Here is a 21,556-nt window from a genome sequence, read left to right on the forward strand (position 1 = left end):
GCCGACAACCGCCCCAGCCCACATGGAGTATGGAGGGAAGAGGGAGAGCAGGGAGAGGAGATGTCACTTCATCAGTGCACGAAGCTCGAGCATCAAACAAAAAGAAAAGAGAAACACGCTGACTAGCCTGCTTCCTGGCATAGCACGCCGCCGTGGCACTCTGGGTGTCTTGTTGGACGTGTCTCGCATATGTCCACCTTTGTCCAAACATCGGTGCAACATAGGCATTTCCAGCATGGGATATCTATCTACATACACACACACACACACACACACATGTACTTATATGTACGCTTCCAAGCCTAGCCCACACACGTGTGCAATGCCAGCAGACGGTGACAGCAGGGGTCGACTTCGCAAAAGACGAGTTCTCCACCACTGCATTCCCACCACCCCCTGCTTTGGCTTGGAGGTCCAGTCGCATTCTGATTCTGGCGCGCTTGTCCAACAGAGCTGTGCCGGCGATCATACTCTATCGCCTCAATCCCGGGCCTCGTGCTCCCCCTGTCGACTGGGCTATGGGTTTACTTGTACGGAGTACTGACTTGACATTGCAGTGGTGCTCCTTTTTCCGGCCTAGAAGGGTTCCGCTCCGCGTGTTGGACCGCAACCACTGACATCCATCTTCTTTTGATTCCCAGCCCATCCGCCCGTGCTGGGATGTCCCCTCGAACAACACCAACAATATCAGTGCACAATACCACTCCTTGCCTCTGTTATATTCTGTTATATGCGGCTCGAGGCCTGGTTTTCCTGTGTACTTGCCTGTTAAATAATTGGTTCTCCGCAAACCAGCACCCGAATTTCATCAGACGGTCTCCATTCTCGCAATTTCCCTGGGGCTATAGCGAGTGGGAGACTGAGCGATAACATCACTTCTGGGTCATTCTCGGCCTGCTTGGGCCAGTCGAAGGAAGGAAAAAGCAACCTCAAGTGTGATTGGGCACACTGCACTACCACGCATCCCGAGATTTACTAAAAATGGCGGATTTCTCAGAACCCCTCCTAGATTGCAACTTTGCCGAAGTACTGGTCGGGGACCTCGACCGCTCGTCAGCCATCTTCCAGTCCAAGAATTTGACGGCTGGCGCTCCCGCACCTGGCTTGCTCAACGATGGAAGTCACCGCCGGTTTTCATTACAGGACAGATCGATGCGGCCAGCTGAATACACGTCTTTGTCCCGGCTCAAGTCACTTCAAACCATGGAACAGCCTACCTACTCACCATTTGTGATCACCAGTGGTCACCGCCCACGCCAAAGCAGTGACTCAACACATAGCAGCAGCACCACATCATCCGGCGGCATGGAGCCACCTTCTATTGCGACTCGAGAGGTTTCCGTCGCCACGGCACCCACCTCGGGGCGGCCATCGCCAGACAAACTCTCCGAGTACAGCTGGATGGACTTTGGTGCGAATGGTCTCGACCTTGAGGAATTCGGTGCGGAGGATCGGCGGCGTAGTATGAGCCTCATCCGACTTGCACCGCCCTTGACACAAGCGGGAGACGGGGATTATCGCAGCATGTCCATGGGCTCCAAGGTCCAGGCGTCACAAGCACTCCCATGTTCGTCATTCAACCCACAAATCCAGATATCGCACTCGCAGACAACGCCGGTTCTTCCCTCCAGAAAGCCCTCCGCCACCTTCGGGTCACCTCGGTCACCTCAAGCACCACCCGGGACGATACCGCAAAGGCGTTCGTCATTGAATCACAGCAATACAGCTAAACCGCTGAATCTACGAATATCACCACCCTCGCCTAGCCGCTCCGCACGTTATTCCATTACGCCAAGTTTCCAACCAGCGGCAGTGCCTTCGACATACTCACCAAATTCAGACGACGACGACGATTTTTCAGAGAAGGAAGATAGCCCCCGAAGCCTCGACCATCATCGAGAGGTCGAAGTTACTTTGCCACCTCGTAAGGAAGAGGTGTCAACGCCAGTGATTGCCTCGCATTTGGTGCATGTCGAGGAGTGGCTCAACTCAAGTATCGACGACATGGGTTTCTCACAGCAACCTCAGACTGATAATGAGCATGCCGCATCGCGCTTCCCGGTCCCGACTGAGGTGCTCGACACGCTGCGTGTCTCAGTGTCGTGCTTTCCAGAGACGATGCTCCTCTGTTCGAGTCTCTCCATAGAGACCATACGAGGCCATTCCAGGAAATTCAAGTATGGCAAGTTGCGCCTTGCCTCCGAGTCACAAACCTCGCTTGCTCTCACCGACGACTCATCTTCGCGGGGCAACTCGAAATGGAAGTGGTTCGCAACGTCGAAAAAGCAACAGCAAGACCAAAGTCCTAAGAGCCCCAGGAAACAGCAGCATCAGCAATCACAATCGTCCAGGTCGACACTGGAGCCTATCACACCCACGTCACCATACAACCTACCTGGCGCCGCAGACTGGCACGCGATCAAGAGGATATTCCCCTCAGGCACCGACTACCTCTGCGACGCGCTCTACGCCCACATCCTGGCCTACAACTACATTACCAGCCTATGTCCCCGCTCGGCAAGCGCTGCGTCAGTCCCACGCCCGAGCTCCAAGGACTCGGTGTCATCGTACGGGTCCAGCCTACTGGGTCCCGAGCTCGCCACTGTGAGGTCAAGGAATTCGGACAGCACCAAGATCCCCCGCAAGGCCGCGAGCTTGCTCGGTATGCAAACAGACCCAAGTACCACCGTCATCCCCGAGCCCAACAACAGCAATTCTTACTCTTGCTCACGCACCAAGACGCTGCGGAGCCAGCCGTCCTTCGTCTATAATAAACGGGGCGCAGACAACAACAATAACAATTCCTACGGGAAGAACTTTACGACAGCAGCCAACCGTAACGCCGATGAGCATGATGCCACGCTCAGGGAACTGCGTCTGGGCCTTGCCAAGTGCATTGCGCGGCTTATTGTGACGATCCGCCTCACTTCCCACGATCATTCTAGCGGCACCCCAATGGGAATGGGGATGGGAGGTTCGCCGTCGTCAAGATCGTTGAATGACGAGAGTCAACAACACATTGACCCATACCTCATACGGTCATTATGTGAGATTGTACGGAGTAGCGAAGAGAAGTGAAAAAAAACCAGCAAAGATTGTACTTTGAAAAGAGAGGGTTCCGCCACACACATGACCCTTGCCCCTTAATCTCGAAACGATTGGAATGACAACAGTATTAGTGAATGGTTTGTGGGTGGGGGCTGGCTCTTCTGTTCTGGTCTTGTATTTCTCTCGTTTTTTGCCGCGTTTACAAGCTACTGTATACTACGTACGCGCACTTGATATTCCATGGGGTTCTTATTGTTTGTCTTCCCCGACCTCGCCAATGTTTAATCTGACAGACATACACAACAACCAAGGAGAGATTACGAAGAGGACCGACAGCACTCTTCTTCCATTCGTTAGGTATTTTGAGCGCGCATGGGTTTAGGCGGCAGGGAGAAAGGGGAAATGATTTTTGGGGCGAGGCATAGCACGTTTGGGCCTGAGAGGCAAGCAAAGAGAGATAGAGCGTGAGAAAAGCTCGCAACTTATTGATAAAGATACCCCTTTCCCTACCTGTCTACTACTACATTAGAGCATTTACAGCTTCCAATAGCTTTTACCACTGAGCATGAGGCAGACATTAATCAGATCGTTTGATGCCTTTCTTGTTCATACATGTTTCTTGTCGTTTCTGCTACAGCCTCCTTCCTGGCAGTATATGACAGACGAAGTGAATAGCCTCGCCACCATGGCGTAGGTGGTGTTTTGAGTCTGTGATCAACCACCCGAGCGCCGGAGGAGTTTCCCTGTTCTGGTTGGCCTTGCATATACAAGCTTGACTATCTCGACCCCCAAGCCTGCCCCTTGCTTTTTGTGTGTAGCTCAAGTCGGGCAGTAGTCGGGTGTCTGTTTCGTAGGATGCTTGCTATCACCATGCACGCTTGCCATGCACGCCATGTCACAGAATATACAAGCATTTTGCTTGCCTAGTAGTTCCCCTCGTTTTTTCTTTCGCCACGTGGGTGGAGGTTGGTAAACAGCCATCACCCCGTCTCCCGTCAATAACGTTGATGCCGAGCAGCGTTGAGTCCGGGGTTTGGCTGGCTGAAAAGAACGGGGATCAGAAGAAAGAGGGTGATCTGGTGGTCTCAATTCCGTGATTCAAACGCCACTCCCGATATCACATCACTTTGTGGCAATAACCGATGAGAGCCACCAAGACATGGGTAGATAAGTAGGTTTACATGGATATGTGTATGGATGGTGGCGTGACATCCGAAAAAGTGACAGCCAACAACGCGAGCGAGTCAGCTATATCCGAGGTCAAATAATACATGAGAATTATCTGTATTGCAGTCTTCCACGGTAACGCCAAGCCAATATACGCCCCCTTTATGCGTTGTGTTACTCCGACAAATCTAGTATTCCGACTGAGCAAAACGAGGCGCATGCAAGATGTTCAATACAAATACAGCCTTATCACAATCCAAGTATCAATACTCCAATGAATCCCTACCTGCCCTCGTTGGCACAATAAAAGCCAAGAACGCAAAGTAGTGAAAGCATTTGAAGTCTCCAGCGTCACAGCCGTACATCTGCCATGTGAATCATCGCCTGTAATCGGCTCGGTTGTTAAAAGTGAGACTGTTCCTGACCCCGGTCCCAATCTGACCCTTCTCCGCGAAGTCGTCCAGCGCCGTCACGCCGGAACTTGGGCGCATCCGCGGGTTGGAGGGCCACGGCACCAACGATGACAATCCGCTGCTCTGCACGGTGAAGCTGCGACCCGCCGTAGGATACGGCGGCAGTGCCGGAGCGCTCCCTCCCGTCCCCCTTGAGTTCAGTCCCCTTCCTCCACTCCCACCTGTCGGTACCAGAACCAGCCTCTCTTGCGTCGGCGCCGCGATGCGGCCGTGCATGCGCAGCGTCTTGGCGTGGGCGTTACTGAGGCCCAAGAGACCCGCTGTGAGCAACAGAAGCGCCATGAAGATGATGCCGCCCGCCTGGGACATGTTGCCGCTAAAGGCGGCGACCATGTACACGACGAGTTTGGCGAAGGCTTCGAGATAGCCGTCCACGTGGGTCTTGGCCGCGAGCCACGTCGTCGTCGTGATGGCTTGCAGGTCGTCGGCCAGGCCGCGCAGGCACACGGTGCGGCCATGACCCAGGTCCACGAGGTAAGAGGTCAGCATATTGCTCAGATGCTCTGGTGGGGCGGTGGACGACGCGGCATCGTCGTCTGAGGCGGCGGAGGATGACGATGACGAAAAAGTAGCATCGCTGCTGCGGCGTCGTCGGGGTGGTGGCGCCGGTGGCCTTTTGGTGGCGTCATCCTTGGGTGGCATGGCCGGAGGTAATCTCGCGCGCTGCTTGATAACCCAGATATTCAGAACGCGCGATAGCATCAGTGCCAGGAGGAGGCCAACTCCCCACCCTGTTTAGTTATTACCCACGGTCAGCCCACTGGTATATGTATTGGGAGTGGAGTTCAACTTACACTCCTGCAGCAGGATCATGAATACAAAGGCCGCGACTGTCAGTATCGGCGCTGCCAAGTATAGCAAATGACTAACCCACCCCAGATCCGCCGGCTGGTCTTTCCAGATATTAGCACGCTGGCCCCCGCTCCGTCTGCCACGCCCGCTCGACCAATACCGCCTCTCGGGCAGCGTGCCCACATCGACCATGATCGGGTAGCCGTCGCGCTGCGCCGCGGCCGCCACCCGTTGCAGGTAGCGGACCGTGGCCGGATTCGTGATGTTGTAGGTCGACGTCTTGCCCTCCTTGAGCCGCTCGATGGCGGCGTACGAGGGCGACGCGCCGGGCCCGCCGCTGTCCATGCCCGAGCTGCCGCTGTTGGCCAGCGCGTCCGCGGCCTGCTGGTAGTGCAGGCCCGGCGCCAGCAGCAGGGCGTCCAGCCACGACGAGCCGCCCGCGATGGCAGTGCGCTGCGCGATGGTGCTGAGGTCGGCGAGCGCGATGACGCCGCCCGCGGAGAGGCTGAAGCGCGGGATGGGCGTGTTGGTCCAATTGGGGAACGACGCCGCTGCCCTTTTCAAGAGTTCCTAATGGCACCTGTTAGATCCTATTGTCTTCATCGTATCTGACTGCGACTCGGGGAGATCGCCACTATTTTGTACATATATTCGGGAAGAAAGCGGGGTGTAGACAGGTCGAATAGGAGTGATGTTGCTCACCTCGGCCATGCCGTCGTCAATAGAGTCTACGACGACGAAGCTTCACGATAATTGAATCAAGGAGATCTTCCCAAAAGCTAGCTTGGAACCGGCTGCATAGGAAACTCATACATGCATCAAAGCTGAGGCAGCCTGATCTGATAATATAGGGGCGTATTCAAAGACCTACATAGGCTACCTACTTGCCAGCCTGCCTGTCTGCCTGCCTGTCTGTATGCCTCTGCAATGGCATGTGAGAAACAGTGAAGCTTTTATGCTTATCATTTCCGCAACACTTGCGGCAGGCGAAGCCAACCTGTTCTGGGAGTCAGTCGGCAAATAGTCACCCCTCCATCCCTATGTGATCTAGCCATCGAGGTAGGATCGGCAGATAGTTGGTGGTTTGGCTCCGGTGTGTATGGTTGTAGAGGGTGTGTGTGTGTTCCTCTAGTGCTGCCATACCCAATAGAAAAAGACACCTGCTGACCACGAGGGTCTTCCCGTCACCGTTGGAATTGCCCACTCATACCTGCCCCTTGCGCAGGCATTAATCTATCGCTGCTATGTGAAGTATCTGGTACCGATGGGTTTTGTCCGCTGCATGACCCGGTTGGGGGCCTTATGATAGAAAGAGAGTTCTCAAACCGTCTCCCCTTATACCAAGCTTCGAGATCACGGATGCAATGACGCGGGGCTGGTTGACGCTTTGGCAGATGATCAATGTGCGACCCCACCAAGTGGGCAATTCGCGGCTTCTAGAAATTAACAATGTTACAACACCTACAACATAGCAAATATATATAGATAGGCTCCCCTATAGATGCGTTGCACAGAGTTCTCATTATTCTTACACAGAACGGCCATGTGTCCAACATTTTCCCGGCAAAAGCTGCCTTCTACTAAATAACATGGGCTGATCAGCTGTGCGGTAACAGACAAGACCGCCGCTCACCGCCAGCTTTCCAAGCCGCTGTGCACTTTGGGCGAGCAGAGGACCTGCATAACAAAATGAGTCAGGTTTTTACAATGGAACCAACCTGGGGGAAGATATCGATCCGTCTCCAGACTGCAACTTATAGCCGTACTTTCGACGTTGTTCTGCCTGCCCAATGACCAGAATCCAGGGACTGAGCTGTATCACGGCTAATCTTGACAGATGATGGATGCGGTTCTCCACATTCCCGTCTGAAACATCCGTGTAGTCCTGCTCCTGACCGCTTGTGCTCTAGGTGAATTACATGGTCTCACATGCGTATGTATAGAAGAGAGGGAAAGGTGAGAATGTCTAGAATGTCTAGAATACGAAGCGATGATTGGGTTGGGGGCAGACGGACGCTAAAGGCCTGGAAAATCCGGGGCGGATGGAACTGATGGAACACTAACTAACAAGGTTCCATACAGCCTTGATGCAATAAACACGCACGATAAGAGCTCCGATAAGCCCGTTTCCATCTTCCATCTTCCAGGGTCTTTGGGTCTCTGGGGCTCTCTCTGGGTCTGGGTCGTCTGGGGGTCCAGCTTCCACTCAATCGTAGGCTGCCTGCATTGCATCTCGAACAAGACCATCCTTTATTCCTTCTTTTGTTGCTTCCCATACATATCCCACCTGCAGAATCGGCCATGGGATCCAGCATGTAATCGATACAATGGCATCACCGCATCCAGAACCCACTTACACCGTCTTCATCCGCCTGCCTTTCCCACGCGGCAACTTCGTGGATCCTCCTCCGGTAAGTTCCATTCGCCCGTCATTCCCCTTCATTCCTGTGTGCGCGCAGCCTCGGGGGCATCAGGCTGAGGCAAGGCGAAAACCTAGGTGAATTGGGATTCATCCAAGGATGAAGCTCTTTGGAACATCATATCCGAGGTTGCGAAAACCGAGATAGACTGTAAGCTATACTACTGCTACCCACTCCCTCATCAGTGCAGTATCTGACTTGACGTGCAATTGCAGGGAATGACATGTACGCCTCCAAATGCCCCTGACTGAACAAAGCTCCTCTATTAACCCCTCAAAGCGCCATACGATTCCAAGTCACCGTCGACTTCCTCCTCCAACAGGTAGCCTTCTTGACTGAGCGCCATGCTTCCCAAGTGCGAGCACAGATGCGCAAGGCCGCGGCCGTAGCTAGAAGCTCGGCGGCGCCGTCCCCCGTCCCAGGCGCCGATCCTCCTACGATAGCAGGCGACTCTGCACAGCAGCAACAGCAGATGGGCTCTGCTGCCCTCGGCCGACCACGAGCCCCATCATCACTGTCCGTCCGCCGGGACTCGCCTCTTCCCCGAAACGACCCCAGCATACCCGGAACGCCGATGCGAGCCACGCCCCGTCCGCCATCCACCAGGACATCGTCCTCTAATACAGCTGTCTATAATACGCGGAACCTCGGCGGCAGCGGCAAGGGCGCCGCACGGCAGCCCGGTACTGATACTTCAGCGCGCAAACGGCTCTCGTCGCTTCCAATGACTTCCTCGGTCGACGACGAACCAGAGCCGGATCCTCCATCCCCCGGGCCGGCGGAGACGAGTTCGGCAGAGTCGTCATCGTCCGAATCGAGCCCTGCACAGTCCCGCATCATCCGGCGGCCCCCGCGCTTCCAAAGCAATGATGGTCCGTCGTTTGCCGATGACGAGGAGGAAGACGAGCCCGCGTTCCTACCCTACCGAATGCAGGCAGATGCGTCGAGTAGTGGTAACAATGACCTCACCGCGACACTTAAGGGTAACCCGGCGGCTGAGTCGTCAAGCCGGCGGTTTCCGAAGGCCCATCATCATCGGATACATAAATCCCAAACCTCGGACTCGTCGGCGGGCTCGGCCACCCCGGCAGGCAAGGGGTCGTCAGCGGATAAGACCAAGCCTAGCGGACCGCTGTCCCCACGCCGAACCATGGAGTTAGCCGGCCGAAGCCCTAGCGGCAAGGGCAAAGGCTATTCAAGGGACAGCGACGAGACACCAAGCATGGGTAGTAGCTTCAGTGACCTTGATGGTAAGTCTCTCATGCGTCTTTTTTTCATATATAACCTTGACCCGGCAATATTGACTTACTTTACCTACAGATGCATCGGTGACACAATCTGCATTGGAGGAAGCTCTTGCCAGCAAAATGCAAGATGGCGGTACCATCGGTAGCCGGATGAGCACCTTCAGTAATGTCTTCAGAAGTCGTTATCTTCCCAAGACAAATAATTGATCAGCAAGCGACAAGCTTTCCTTTCCTCGTTTCGTCTCTCGTTTTCCCTTCTCATTGCCATCTATGGGAGGACTATTCGGGTATGGTTGGGTATAGGGATTGGCAGCATCACTCGGTGTTCATGGTGAATTGACTTCTTTCGACTTTTTAGGGGGCTTTATTAGTAGGTGGCAGTCTTGATGTCCCCAAAGTACATGCTTGTGATCATTTTCATGTATACTTCCATGCCAGAACCATGCCTTTCAGGATGCTGTTGGTTACTTAAAAACCCAGCAAATTCGTTTATTGGTGAAGTCCGCCCTACTGCTCGACAAAGTAAGGGCTTTGTGTTGTTTCATGACAGACATTGGATGATGCACAGTGCGCTTTCTGGTAATGTTTGTGATACAGCGGAAAGCACGCGGGATAACGGCAGTGGTCACTAGGAAAAGTTATGTCACGAATATCGCCAGGTAATATGGGGAGGAGACGGTTTCTCTGTGTTTTCTCTAGTAATACCACTCTCGAACTACGTGCTATATGTGTCCAGGACAGCCAGCACATCATGCCTGTTACACGAAGTAACAAGTATTGACCGTTTTGTCCGAAGTGATAAGATCAGACCAGTAAGTTATCCAGTTCCCCTATCCCCCTTTTTTCTCTCTCAATATTAAAGTCAACGCAGTCCGCGACAGAAAGTCGCTGGTGTGGTAGAAGATATGATTATGCTCAGCCGCTATCCACAAGATGTCGCCAGTGTTTCCGGTTAGGGCTGTCTAGGGTACGGCTTCGGCTTGGGAACGGGAGCCCTCTGGCCATGTTCGCAAAGGTAGTGGGCGAACTTGCAGTCTTCATGGCCCCTATTGCAGCCCCTCTCGTTGGTGGTGCCGCGGGCGCGGGCCCAGTAAGGGCAGATCAGCGGCAACTCGATCAGGCCAGGGGCCTCCCCGTGCGAGAAGTCGCAGTGTCTCTTGCCACAACGTTTATAAGTTGACCACCAGGGGCATACGAGCTGCTGGGCTCGTTCCGGTTTGAGTTCCGTCTGCGTGTGCTGGATTCCGGCAGGGGCGCCGGCGCCAGTGGAGCCATCAAGACCGGTGTGCTGGTGGCCCGGAATAGGGGGCGATGAGGTGGAAGAGGGACCGGCTGTAGGAGGTCCGACGGTAGAAGGGCCGGCATAAGACATACCATTAGAAGAAGAGAAAGTGCCAGTCGCCATGGGAAAAGGGCTAAAACCTGCAGTAAGAACAGGAAGACCGCCACTGGAAGGGCCAGGAGTGGCGTTGGGGTCGGCACTGGCAGCGCCGACAGAGCTGGAGCTCATATGGGCTCTCCAGTCATCCCGAGAAGATGGGGTGCGTCCTGGCAAGTGATAGCCGTTGGCCGAGCTCGATCCCGATCTCGCGCTCGGGCTTGAGGCCTGGCGGTGGGCAGAAAATCCGATGCCATTTGCGGCAGGGCCAAGCGGGCGACGACTGGGCGTGTACAGCTTGTTGGCGGGCTGCAAAGGCGACGAGTTGACCTGGCGGCCCTTTCCCTTCTTAGATTGGTCGGGCATAGCAGCCAATTCGCAATATTCAATCACTGCTACCTAACAAGATTGAAAATTATATCTTGGGTAGCGATGCTGTGAGGAAGGCAGTTGCTGATGGGGCCAAGCCAGGAACGACGTGGTGTTGTGGTGTTGCGATGACCTCGCGGCAGCGACGACGCAAAGAGGATTGTGATTATCAGCGATAACGATAACACAATACAGATTGATCGAAGATGGCAAGCAACAAGATGCCACTATCGTCGACCTTATGGGGGAGCGACGATGCGAGGGGACGCTATAAGGGGGGCGGACGGGAGCGACGGCTTCTTGACGCAGATCGATGACTTGAAGAGGATTGTGATGATCAGCAATATCGATAACACAATGCTGATTGATTGAAGGTGGCAAGCGACAAGATGTCAATATTGTCGATCTTTGGGGAAGCGACGACACGAAGGGATGCCGTAAAGGGGTGGCGACGACGCGGCGACACGACGACGAAACGACGAGACGACGAGACGACGAGTTCCTTGCTCGGATAGATGACTTCGAAAGACAAGATGCCTTGCTGTTGATAGGTGTAGTGAAGCTTGCGAAGTACGAGAGTGATGTAGGTAGGGTGGTAGCAGGATGGTAGTGTGAGAGGGTTTTGTGTGGGAAGGAAAAGAAGATTGTTCTTGCCCTTTGGCCGGAACTGACTAGCTTATAAAGGAACTGCTGAGGTGAATATAAAGTGTCGACGTACTAACTGGCCTGTAAGGGGAATGCAATCGCCGAGGTGAATATAATGTGTCGACGCGTTGGTGTTATTGAATACAGGCAGGAGGGCTCCTGATGGGTTAGTTAGTGAGTACCGCCTGTACCAAGTGGCTCAGAGTGACTCTGCATACCGTTTTGCTCATCGCAGTTTGTAACAATCGGGTCCCAAAGAAATTGAACTCAACAAACATGGTGATGGAACAGGAAAGCACTATAGTGGATGTACCTACTTGCTGTAGCTTACCTATCCTCCACGTCTAGATTCCCACGCCGCCTATGTCTTGGGCCTGTGAAGTCGTGCAACATTCACTTCTTGTATTTATGCTAGTCTGTAATGGTAGATACTTCCACAGCTCGTGATAGACTGGGAGGTGTCAGGATGTTTGACAAGGGGGTGGCTTCTGCCCCTTGGCACCGAGATGACTGTCGATGAATTCGTAAGCAATAGCGAAGCATCGATAGACAGGCAGGGGGCGGAATGCAAGCCCTATGAATCAGGCGAAGAAGAAGCACAACAGGGAAGCCGCACCGAGTTCCTGTAAGTTTTCTTCTCAGTCCTGAGATATCCCTTGATACCGAAAGTCATTCGATAGGGAAGGATGGGGGTGCGTATGCCGTCTAAAGCGACCGGTTGGACAATGATTATAGGAGGCGACGTTATCAAACATGAAAGAAGGCACCCTGGGTGTTTATTATATCAGATGGTCTTCTCGTTGCGACGGAAGAGAACGACAATGAAGATGTCCACACTGGTATCAATAAATGAAATCATATTATTAGGTTTACCGAAAAGCCTGACAGGGGCTGTGCTTCACATGACATACCATCAAGCACGCAAGCAGTCTAGAATATGAACAAAATTGACAGAGGATTAGGGCAGATAACTGGGTGAAGTGGAAACCTTACGATCACCACCGTGTCATGTGGTGACAGAAGAGAAGAACACTGATCCACGTCGAGTTTTGTGTTCAACATGAAACTGGTTCACTCCATTGGGAACCAGTATCTTCAGCCGTCAGGGAGAAACCAAAAGCAATACCGCCAGTGTACATGATGATAACTCCTCGAAATCAGTACTTCCATTATTACACGGGCCCAACTTTTCTGTCGAGAAATACCAAGAAATGCGAGAGCAGCTGACGGACGACGTGGGAGAAATCGTTTCTCCTGAAAGCCAGATCATCTATAAACCCTTCGTTTTCGATCCAGGACGGAAACCATGCCTCCCTTCTTATCTGGGGAACTCCTCCCGAACCGGTGAGGAAGCTTGAATAGTTGTACAGTACATCATCGTAAATCGTGAATTAGTTGCGGCGGATTCATGAAAAAAAAAAAAAAAAACCACCAGAGGCCAGGCGATCAGACACGAGTCACTATCTCGTGTTCCTCAGCTAGAAAAAGACATAGTAGGTTAGCAACAGTGTTTGAGAAGGGCTCGGTAAGTTTCAGCCCTGACAAGAGGAAGACGAGAATAAGCTTACCACCATTGTATCCTCCGTTGCGGTGACCCCACGCCGACCAGGTGGGAGTTCTTGGCGCCTCCTCTGGCCTGGGAGACAAGCGCTCGATGGTGATACCACTGGTGTTGTGGATCACATCGGAGCCGTTGCTGGTGCGGCGGCGCTCATCTTTGGACGGGGGAACGGGCGGGCCGCCAACAACTCCTCCTCGTTCATGAACAGGGTGGCCATGGTAGATGTCGTCGACAACGTGATGCTGCTCGCTACCGGTGGGAGATCCAGCAACACGTGCCGCCGCATCCTCCTTCTGCTGCTCCTGGTCCACCAGCGCCTTGTTCTTGCGGGAGCGCCAGAAGAAGAGGGCCACGGCCGAGAGCCCGACGGCAGCGATGACGCCCACAATGAGGCCAATCTCCAGGGGGGTAGAAGGGGTGGGGTTATAGTTGTTCAGGGTCTCGCCGGGGGGAACCGCCTCCGTCAAAGGGGGCACCGCCTGGTGGTGCACCATTCTTGGCCGATGTTGTCGGCGTTGATGTTGCTGTCGTTTCAACCTGGCTCATCTTCTTGTCCGGTCACGGTTGCTGCGAAGCAAAAGATGGAGGAAAGAATAGCAAGAAATCGTGCAGTTGTTTTCCGAATATTGCGTGCCTTCTTTCGAGAATAGGACCTTGAAGAAAACTTGAATATCGATGTCTGGGGCAAACCACTTTGTGCGCGGGTGTAGAGGATGGACGTCACGCTATTTGGTAACGACAAGTGATTGGTCGAGAGATGCCTCCAGGGTTTTGGTCGGCGATTCAGTATGAAGTGAATGCAGCATGAACAAAGCACATACGTTGCCGAAAAGAACGGCGGTGGATGTAAAGCCAAGTTGCCTAGTAGCTGGTGTTGGAACTGGCGGTGATGGCAATGGCGGTGCTCCAAGGAGATGGAGAAGCAGCTACAGCCTCGAGAAAGAGAGATTTCAGGCGTGGGCTGATTTTATTAGTGTCACTATCAGAAAGCAACAGTCGAGGTTTCTTAGGCAGTGAATTCGTATGCTGGATCTTCCATCTTTTTGACTGGCAAAAGATGTTGGTATCACTCGGCACCCCCTCCAGAATGGCTGGCAGCGTCGATTGTTTGCGCAAAAGGGAGAAAGGAGTAATAAGCTGTTTCAATGTCGCAGTGTAGCCGAGACCTTCGTCCAGAGACCCTAACGTCAAAAGTGTGCGTGTGCTCGTGTGTTTTGTCCTACGTACGTCCAATATTAAGCACCTAGTCTTCCAACTTCATGCTTCTTATGTCCACGCACATCCCTCAAGTGGTCCATCTCTCCTGAACCTGGTTACTGTAGACGATATCTCTTTCTCTCAGCCGGCCCTCTCTGATGAGGGCGTGTACAGGAGAGGGAGAAAGCCATGTTTCGACCAGAAACCCGTTGGTGCAACTTCCGTTGTTGAACGAGCGCAGCATATCATCGTCCCGATTAGCGACCCCCTTGTGCATCGAGGCGGCATCCAAATCTGGCAGCATACATATCTGGGGAACCCTTGTTCCAATCTTGTATATATGTGGCAAGTCCCCCTACGACTGGCGACCCCGACGCAAGTGTTTGCTTGCTCTATCCACCCAACAACTCCCTTTGGTACCTGCATCTTACATGATCTGATCTCTTTCTCTCCCTGTGCCCTCTCCCGAGTTCCAAGAGGTAAACAGCGGCAGCCAAGCGGGCGGCTCTCTGCATGGGCAAGCCACTGTATCTTCCCGAACTGCTCTGTTTGGGCCTCCAATGCCAATTAAACGTCTGATAACCGAGAGGGCCCCTGGACCCCTTTTGCGACCAACCGACATTTCACCCGCTCTTGAGATCAATCTTCCAATCTGCTTGTCTGGGTGCTGGATCCCTATCAGCCCCCTTCTCTGTAACACAGGTACGATTGACATAAGAAGAGCACACCCAGACACGACGCCTATTGTGCGTCTCTTGTTCAACCGACTATCCTGTCGTAGATTCCCCGAGTCAAACTTCTTCTTTCGTCCTGTGTGTCCCACATGGAATCCGATTTCCCTCATTTTGTGCCATCCAGTCTGCGTTTTGGGATTCCAATCATCATTGTCTCGGGCTCGGTGAAGACCAATCAGACCATGTGGTTAAGGAATACTGAATTTTTCACTGCCCAGATTTGTGCTTCTGCCATTGCGATGGGATGGAAGTAGCCCACGGTAAACCCTCGTACATACCTTAACATGGTAAGAATGTATGAGTTAGCCTGAATTTTGGCAGAGGGAGATATAACACAGAAACAGCAGGAAAATGAGTAATTTCTCTATTATCTAATACCCCGCCAACCCAGCTCTTCTATTTTACCAACAGCCAAACGCCAGTGAATGCAGTCAATATGTATCTTAGCTTTTCGTTATATAACATATCATCTCTCTAGAGCTCTAAAGATATCCCTTGAGAACGGCGGCCTCAGCGTTCAGTATCGAAGATCCGGCGGCTCCGATGACGGTGTTGTGGCTGAGCGCCACAAATTTGATGTCGAAGATGCCGCTGTCATCCTCACGCACGCGGCCCACGCTGACGGTGTAGCCGCGTCCGAGGTCGCGGTCCAGGCGTGGCTGGGGGCGGTTGGGCTGGTCGTCGCCGAAGACCTTGATGCTCTGCTCGGGGGCCGAGGGGCAGCCCAGCTGCTGGGCCTCGCTCACGTACTCGCTCAGGGCCTTTTTGACCTCCTCGGCGCTGGGCGCGGGCTGGTTCTTGAACTTGAGAGAGACGCAGGCGGTGTGGCCGTCGATAACGGGCACGCGGTTGCAGGAGGCGCTAACGCGCAGCTGGTCCTGCTCGACGAAGGCCGTCTTGGCCTCGTTGATGTCGCCCAGGATCTTGCGCGCCTCCGTCTCCAACTTATCCTCCTCTCCCGAGATGAAGGGCACCACGTTGTCGATGATATCCAGCGACGGCACGCCTGGGTAGCCCGCGCCCGAGAGGGCTTGCATGGTCACGACCGAAACCTGGTCGACGGGGCCGAAGCGGGCCTGCAGCGCGGCGAAGGGGATGACGAGTCCGATGACGGCGCAGTTGGAGTTGCACACCAGGAAGCCCTTCTGAAGCTTGTGGTGCTCGCGCTGGTGGGGGATGAGGTCCAGATGTGGCAGGTTGACGGTCGGGACGACGAGGGGCACGAGGGGGTCGCGGCGGTAGTTCTTGGCGTTGGAGAAGACGGCGAGGTTGGCCTTGAGGAACTCCATTTCTGCATGAGTTATGCGCGTCAGTCATTGTGCTCGCGGGTGCGATAATATGGGCGTAATTGCCAGTGGCAACGAAATCATAGTGAACATGAACGTACCTATGCTCTCAGCCTCTTCGGCGTTGAGGCCACTGAAGACGACGTCGCAGTCGGCGAATTCGCTGGCCTTGCACTCGCGCACAACCAGGTCGCCCACGGCACCCATGGGCGAGGCCTGCTGCCACTTCACGGCATCCTTGTACTTCTTGCCAGCGGATCGCGGCGAGGCGCCCACGGCGTGGAGGACGAAGTGCGGGTGTTGCGCCAGAAGTAAGATAAAGCGCTGGCCGACGGATCCCGTGCAGCCCAGCACGCCGCACTTCTTCTTGGGGAACTCTGTCGGGGCCATGGTTTCGGTGTCTTCCTGTTGTTGGTGTGAGCGGTCTGCTGCTGTGGGTGTGTCCAAAAGTATCAATTGGATATGTGATGGTATGACCTTTTGTACGCATGGTTGGAGTCTGATTCATTTAATTGCCCCTCCAAAAACTGGTAGCTAGCTAGCTGCCCCGGGATCGGACACGAGGGGTCAATGACCCTACCCAATCGTATGTTTCTTCATTAAGTAAGCTGATTTTCATACTACGACCTTCTTAGAATTACCGCTACAGCTTGGCGCAAAAGGCAACAGAGTATATGCCAAGGATGAGATTGCGCAGCACTAGTTATATATATATATATACATATTCCAGCCGGCAAAAATAACTCCGCCCTGATGCATTTGATAAATCATGCTGGCCGTTTCCAATGCCGCGTAAATCAACTGACCCTAGAGTCTACGACGTTTCTGGCTCGTTTCTTCTGTAAATAACGATTTGATCCACTCTCCCTTTGGGGGCGGGCGCTGGCTCTATCTGTTACTGGCAATGCTTCGTTTTGAGAAGCAAAAGCAGCAGATCGATACTGAGAAGAGCCACCTCTCGCTGTTTGCCTCGGTCTTTGTAGCGGACCTCCAGTGGTCGTCGTTGTTGTTGAAGGCCCCTTGAATATCCCGTATGCCGGGGTGGAGGTCTTTTCTGCCGACCCGTTCGGGCTGTAGTCGGCAACCCCCTTTCCCTTCTCATCGTGACTTGTGCTTTTGCCCCTTTTCGACAGCTTGGCCGCCCCCATCCCGCCGGCAAAGGCAGAGCGCACATCCTGCCAGTTCTCGCGGTTTGACTTGGACTCATCAGCCAGCATGAAGATGCAGGTCGCGACCAGCGCGCCTAGAACGGCCACGGTGCAGAGCGCGGCGCCGACCCGGTCGCCCGTCTGAATGGGCGCCGTCGTGTAGGCGGCTCCGTGGGGGTCCGTCCGCCCGATGTCCGACCCGCCGGCGCCCGCGTTGCCCTCGCTGGTGCCGCCGGTGCTGTTCGTGACGGGGGGGCTGGGCCTGCTCTATCATGTTGGCGAGCACGACCTCCAGGGCCGACATCTGCTGGCCCACGCCCTGTGTCCCGTCCCACACGCCGTCGCCCCCGGTGTTATTCACCCAGCGGATCCCGCACATGCGGCCGTTGGCGCCGCCCGTGCACTGCTTCGCCGCGGCCACCGCCGAGTTCTGGAGCAGAGGTTTGATGTGGTCGTAAGTCCAGGGCGCCCACTTGGTGGTGGCCGCCATCCAACGGCTGAGGTAGGCTTTGAAGGATTGCTGGTCCACGTTGCAGAGGTTGACCCTTTCACAAGCCACTTCGAGCATGACTTTAGGCGCTCCGGGAGGCTTGCTAAGAAAGAATACATCGGTGCCATTCAATAGACCATCTACCCTTTCATGCCACGTATCACTCTTGTCAGTCTGTTTGAGATTATTCGTATACGCATGCATAGCTGCAGCACCCAGAAGAAACGCCCCCTAATGCATCTCGAGTCAGTTCACCTATATCCTGAGGGTCGGTTCCTTGCCGATCGGAGAATCAAGGCCCGCAGGATAAGCATTATGAGGACCCAATTGCCAGAAGAGAGTACGTACGGGGTTGTAAGAAAACTGGTACGGCACAACAACCGAGCAGTTGTTGGGGGTGTGCGCGCCATCATAGATGTAGTAGTTTTCGTCGATGAATTTTACATCCACCATCCAATCCCAGGTTTTGATAGCCCAGTCGGCATACGTGCTGTTGCCGGTGTACAGGGCTAGGCGCGCAGCTATGTTGAAGAAACACGCCTGCGATATGCTGTTCTTGTAATCGAAACCATTGTTCCACGTGAAGATCTGCCATCGCAAACCGCCGTTGCAGTGTTCCGTGTCCCATCTGGCCGCTTGGGTGTTAAAGACAGCCTGGGCCAGCGCCAGCCAGCCCGGCTGGCCCGCGGGAGGGTTCGGAAAGTTGTACTCGGCGGCCGACATGACGGCCATGCCCCAAAACCCTTGGTCATCGTTGCCTTCTGTCAAGGTCTGATTGGGTGGCATATAGTCGTTGTTTGGACCAACCTGGAAAAGCAAGCCGTCTGATGTGATTTTGTTGTAAGTGGTGTCACCTGTATAATACCAGTAGTCGATCATGGCGCCAAGGAAGGCACCAGCTTCCCACCCTTTACCGGCGGTGATCAGTATACCACAATATCCTAACAACATTGGGATCAATTCTTACAATAATATGGCTGTGGAAGAAGCCCAGGTGTGCCACCTGGCTTATCACCGTTGTAAAAGGACATCAGATCCTGAGCCATGCTTTTGGACACATCTTTGATGGAGTCTGGTAGTAAACGAACGATTAGCATATATCCCAAAGCAACACTTCAGCGGAACTTGGTTCATACATACCCTGCGAGCTAATGTCAAGCTGGTATCCGATAGCCATCCGGCCGGCAACCAGCAGCGTGGCTGTTAGGCCATGAGTAGCTTGCCGAAAGAGCCGCATGATACTGGCACCTTGGAAATGCGCTTGGCAGTGGCGTGAAGATCGGCCTTATACCTTATAAGACCCCGGGACGATCGGTCATCAAGAAGTAACTATAGATTGAACGACCAGAGAGAACCAAGTATCATCCCCCCAAAGCATGTAAGTATGATTAAGTGATCGAGTAGCACTTGTTCCAGCTGGGAGCCAAATCCTTCTCCAGGTGAATGAATGCAAGTTGGTCGGTTCAACGTAAGAGGTGCCGTGAGATATCGTAGTCTTTCTTAGAGACCTTTGGTAGTTGCAAGGGTACCGTAACAGCGCACAGAGAGGCACAGCTGCTTGCGTCCACATTTCCCTTCAAACGATATGCCTAGCGATGTGATACAGATAATCCGGATTCATGAAATCTTGGTGGTACCAGTCGCTTGGAGAAGCAGGAACATGGGAATACACACACGAACACAGGGGAGAAAGACTGGGCATATCCTGGGGTGTCGGTGCCCTTCCAAGAGCAACAGGAAGAAGGATGGACATATCATATGTATGTATGAACGTACGTCAAAGGGCATGTCGGTCGGTCGTCTTCGAACTGCTACTCATAAGCTTCAAGCACACGCGCACGCACATACGCACCGTTGACTGGGACGTTTGCATTTCCCCGCGCCAGGAGTGACGCACTTCTGACCATTCCCCACGTCTTTGCGAGTCCGTCTCGACCCTTTGTCAGGGTACTTACTTACTTACACGTTGATATAGGTTGCCATCAGAACCCTCGCACATCCCCATCCCCAGGTTCCATCTGTCCTCCGGCTGGCCCGGGGAGCTGCGAGTGCTCCAGCAACCCACGAACACCAAACTGATTAGTTCGCTACGAACGAACGCCACCATAATAGTCGGGGGTCACTCGAGGATGCGTCCCGTCGCCGGACGCTTCTAATTGCCTTCGACTTTACCTTTTCCATTTGCATCTTGGCTCATCGAGGCTCTTTCATAGAGCACTCGCATCCATCCAATACAGTTGAATGTATATGCAAGGAACCTGTTCAAGACATGGTGGTACCCACTGAGAATCAGCCACCACCTTTATTCGGCGACAACTATGTCTCTCTCCCGCAGGATTGGGTTTATCAAAGCGGGGTGGGCGATGATGGAGAGAGCCGAGCCCATATTAGCTCTGCCGGGAGTCTGGACGCTAATGCTTGAGTACAACGTATGAGCAGACTTAAGCATGGCTATTGACGGATTTCTCGTGCTCAGCTGGGGCGGTTTCTTCCCGAACTCTTCTTTGCCCATCGCTTTACTTAAGGTGACGCAGATTGCGTTCGCATTGCTCATCAACCTGCATACTCCCGAACACAAAGACAAATACGTCTCTCGCCGTTTGTACGCTGGATAGGGAAAGGGGTAGAGCCTTACCTAGTTATTCACCCTCTTAGCCTTTTGCTCTAGTTTGGCGACAAGCCACTATTAGCGCAGCGTCGACGGTATACTATTCTCAGCACCAATAAGTCTCGACATTAGATTCTAGGGTAATTCTGTCCGCTCAAGCTTTCCGCGCTTACTTAATGATATATATTCCGTATTGCTATACCAAGCTCACCTATTTTGGCCGAGGCCGTTGTGTCATGGCTTCCCTCGACTCCTTTAGCTACCCGGCCAGAAAAGGAAGCTATCTCCATCATCGTCGGTCATGGCGGGCAGAAGAGATTTACATAGTAACTTGATCCGCACTGCATGGCGTTGCAACTGTCAACGCAGAATCTCACGTGTTTGCATAGGGCCGGAGACTTCACTTCAACTACAAATAGAAATACCAGTCTATGGCATGCATGCCGCCATTGTTGAAATGCCACGCTGCCCACCGGCAGTGCAAACTATCACGATGCTCTGCCATGCCATAACTCTGCCACTTGGCCCCAGTACCCTGAATCGCGGGTCCTTCTCATTGAGAGCCGCCTGGGTTTTACATGGAAGCCAACAATACCAGGACAGTTTGATTTATTAAGCATGTGGCGCTTCGCCATTGTTTGTTTGGGCGCTACAACTTATAAGAGAGGTGAGATATAAGGCATACGAATTGTCATCTATACTCGAAACGTAGCCTATGAGAGGGAAGATAGCGTGGTGGGACACGGCCAATATCGAGCGAATGGGGTTGCAGGTCTCTTTTTCGTGACGATGGATGATGAAACAGAACTGCAACGATCAAAGATTCGACTTGTGTGGCTCGGCGACACCATGCAAACCATACCCCAGAGGATCGACAGGGACTCCCGAGAAGATGCTAATGCAAGCCGTGGGCTGAAGAACACATGGGAAAATACGTTTCAATGAACGAGATAGATTCATCTGGACTCCAGAGAACTCTCTACATTGCATTAG

At 53.5% G+C, this 21,556-nt stretch overlaps 6 protein-coding genes across 6 annotated transcripts; 2 read left to right on the forward strand and 4 right to left on the reverse strand.

The window, feature by feature from the left end:
* Positions 1-981: 981 nt before the first annotated feature.
* On the forward strand, positions 982-3,078 carry PG998_012470 (uncharacterized protein; the record flags this gene model as incomplete). The annotated part of the gene is made up of 1 exon (XM_066879286.1): positions 982-3,078. One exon carries the CDS (start codon positions 982-984, stop codon positions 3,076-3,078), a length of 2,097 nt encoding a protein of 698 aa, XP_066725670.1.
* A 1,514-nt stretch (positions 3,079-4,592) lies between these two features.
* On the reverse strand, positions 4,593-6,191 carry PG998_012471 (uncharacterized protein; the record flags this gene model as incomplete). Its single annotated transcript, XM_066879287.1, has 3 exons — positions 4,593-5,419; positions 5,483-6,050; positions 6,183-6,191. The coding sequence occupies 3 exons, from the start codon at positions 6,189-6,191 to the stop codon at positions 4,593-4,595; spliced, it is 1,404 nt and encodes a 467-aa protein (XP_066725671.1).
* Positions 6,192-7,807: 1,616 nt separating this feature from the next.
* Positions 7,808-9,354, forward strand: PG998_012472 (Autophagy-related 29; the record flags this gene model as incomplete). The annotated part of the gene is made up of 4 exons (XM_066879288.1): positions 7,808-7,891; positions 7,978-8,089; positions 8,158-9,150; positions 9,221-9,354. The coding sequence occupies 4 exons, from the start codon at positions 7,808-7,810 to the stop codon at positions 9,352-9,354; spliced, it is 1,323 nt and encodes a 440-aa protein (XP_066725672.1).
* A 745-nt stretch (positions 9,355-10,099) lies between these two features.
* PG998_012473 (uncharacterized protein) lies at positions 10,100-10,891 on the reverse strand (the record flags this gene model as incomplete). Its single annotated transcript, XM_066879289.1, has 1 exon — positions 10,100-10,891. One exon carries the CDS (start codon positions 10,889-10,891, stop codon positions 10,100-10,102), a length of 792 nt encoding a protein of 263 aa, XP_066725673.1.
* Positions 10,892-12,985: 2,094 nt separating this feature from the next.
* PG998_012474 (uncharacterized protein) lies at positions 12,986-13,594 on the reverse strand (the record flags this gene model as incomplete). Its single annotated transcript, XM_066879290.1, has 1 exon — positions 12,986-13,594. One exon carries the CDS (start codon positions 13,592-13,594, stop codon positions 12,986-12,988), a length of 609 nt encoding a protein of 202 aa, XP_066725674.1.
* A 1,919-nt stretch (positions 13,595-15,513) lies between these two features.
* PG998_012475 (uncharacterized protein) lies at positions 15,514-19,192 on the reverse strand (the record flags this gene model as incomplete). The annotated part of the gene is made up of 7 exons (XM_066879291.1): positions 15,514-16,322; positions 16,419-16,722; positions 17,124-17,721; positions 17,768-18,129; positions 18,304-18,863; positions 18,923-19,027; positions 19,096-19,192. 7 exons carry the CDS (start codon positions 19,190-19,192, stop codon positions 15,514-15,516), a joined length of 2,835 nt encoding a protein of 944 aa, XP_066725675.1.
* Between the last annotated feature and the right edge of the window lie 2,364 nt (positions 19,193-21,556).

The sequence above is a fragment of the Apiospora kogelbergensis genome (assembly GCF_038363985.1).
Source record: "Apiospora kogelbergensis strain CBS 113332 chromosome Unknown utg000008l_segment0_segment0, whole genome shotgun sequence".
NCBI lineage: Eukaryota > Fungi > Ascomycota > Sordariomycetes > Amphisphaeriales > Apiosporaceae > Apiospora > Apiospora kogelbergensis.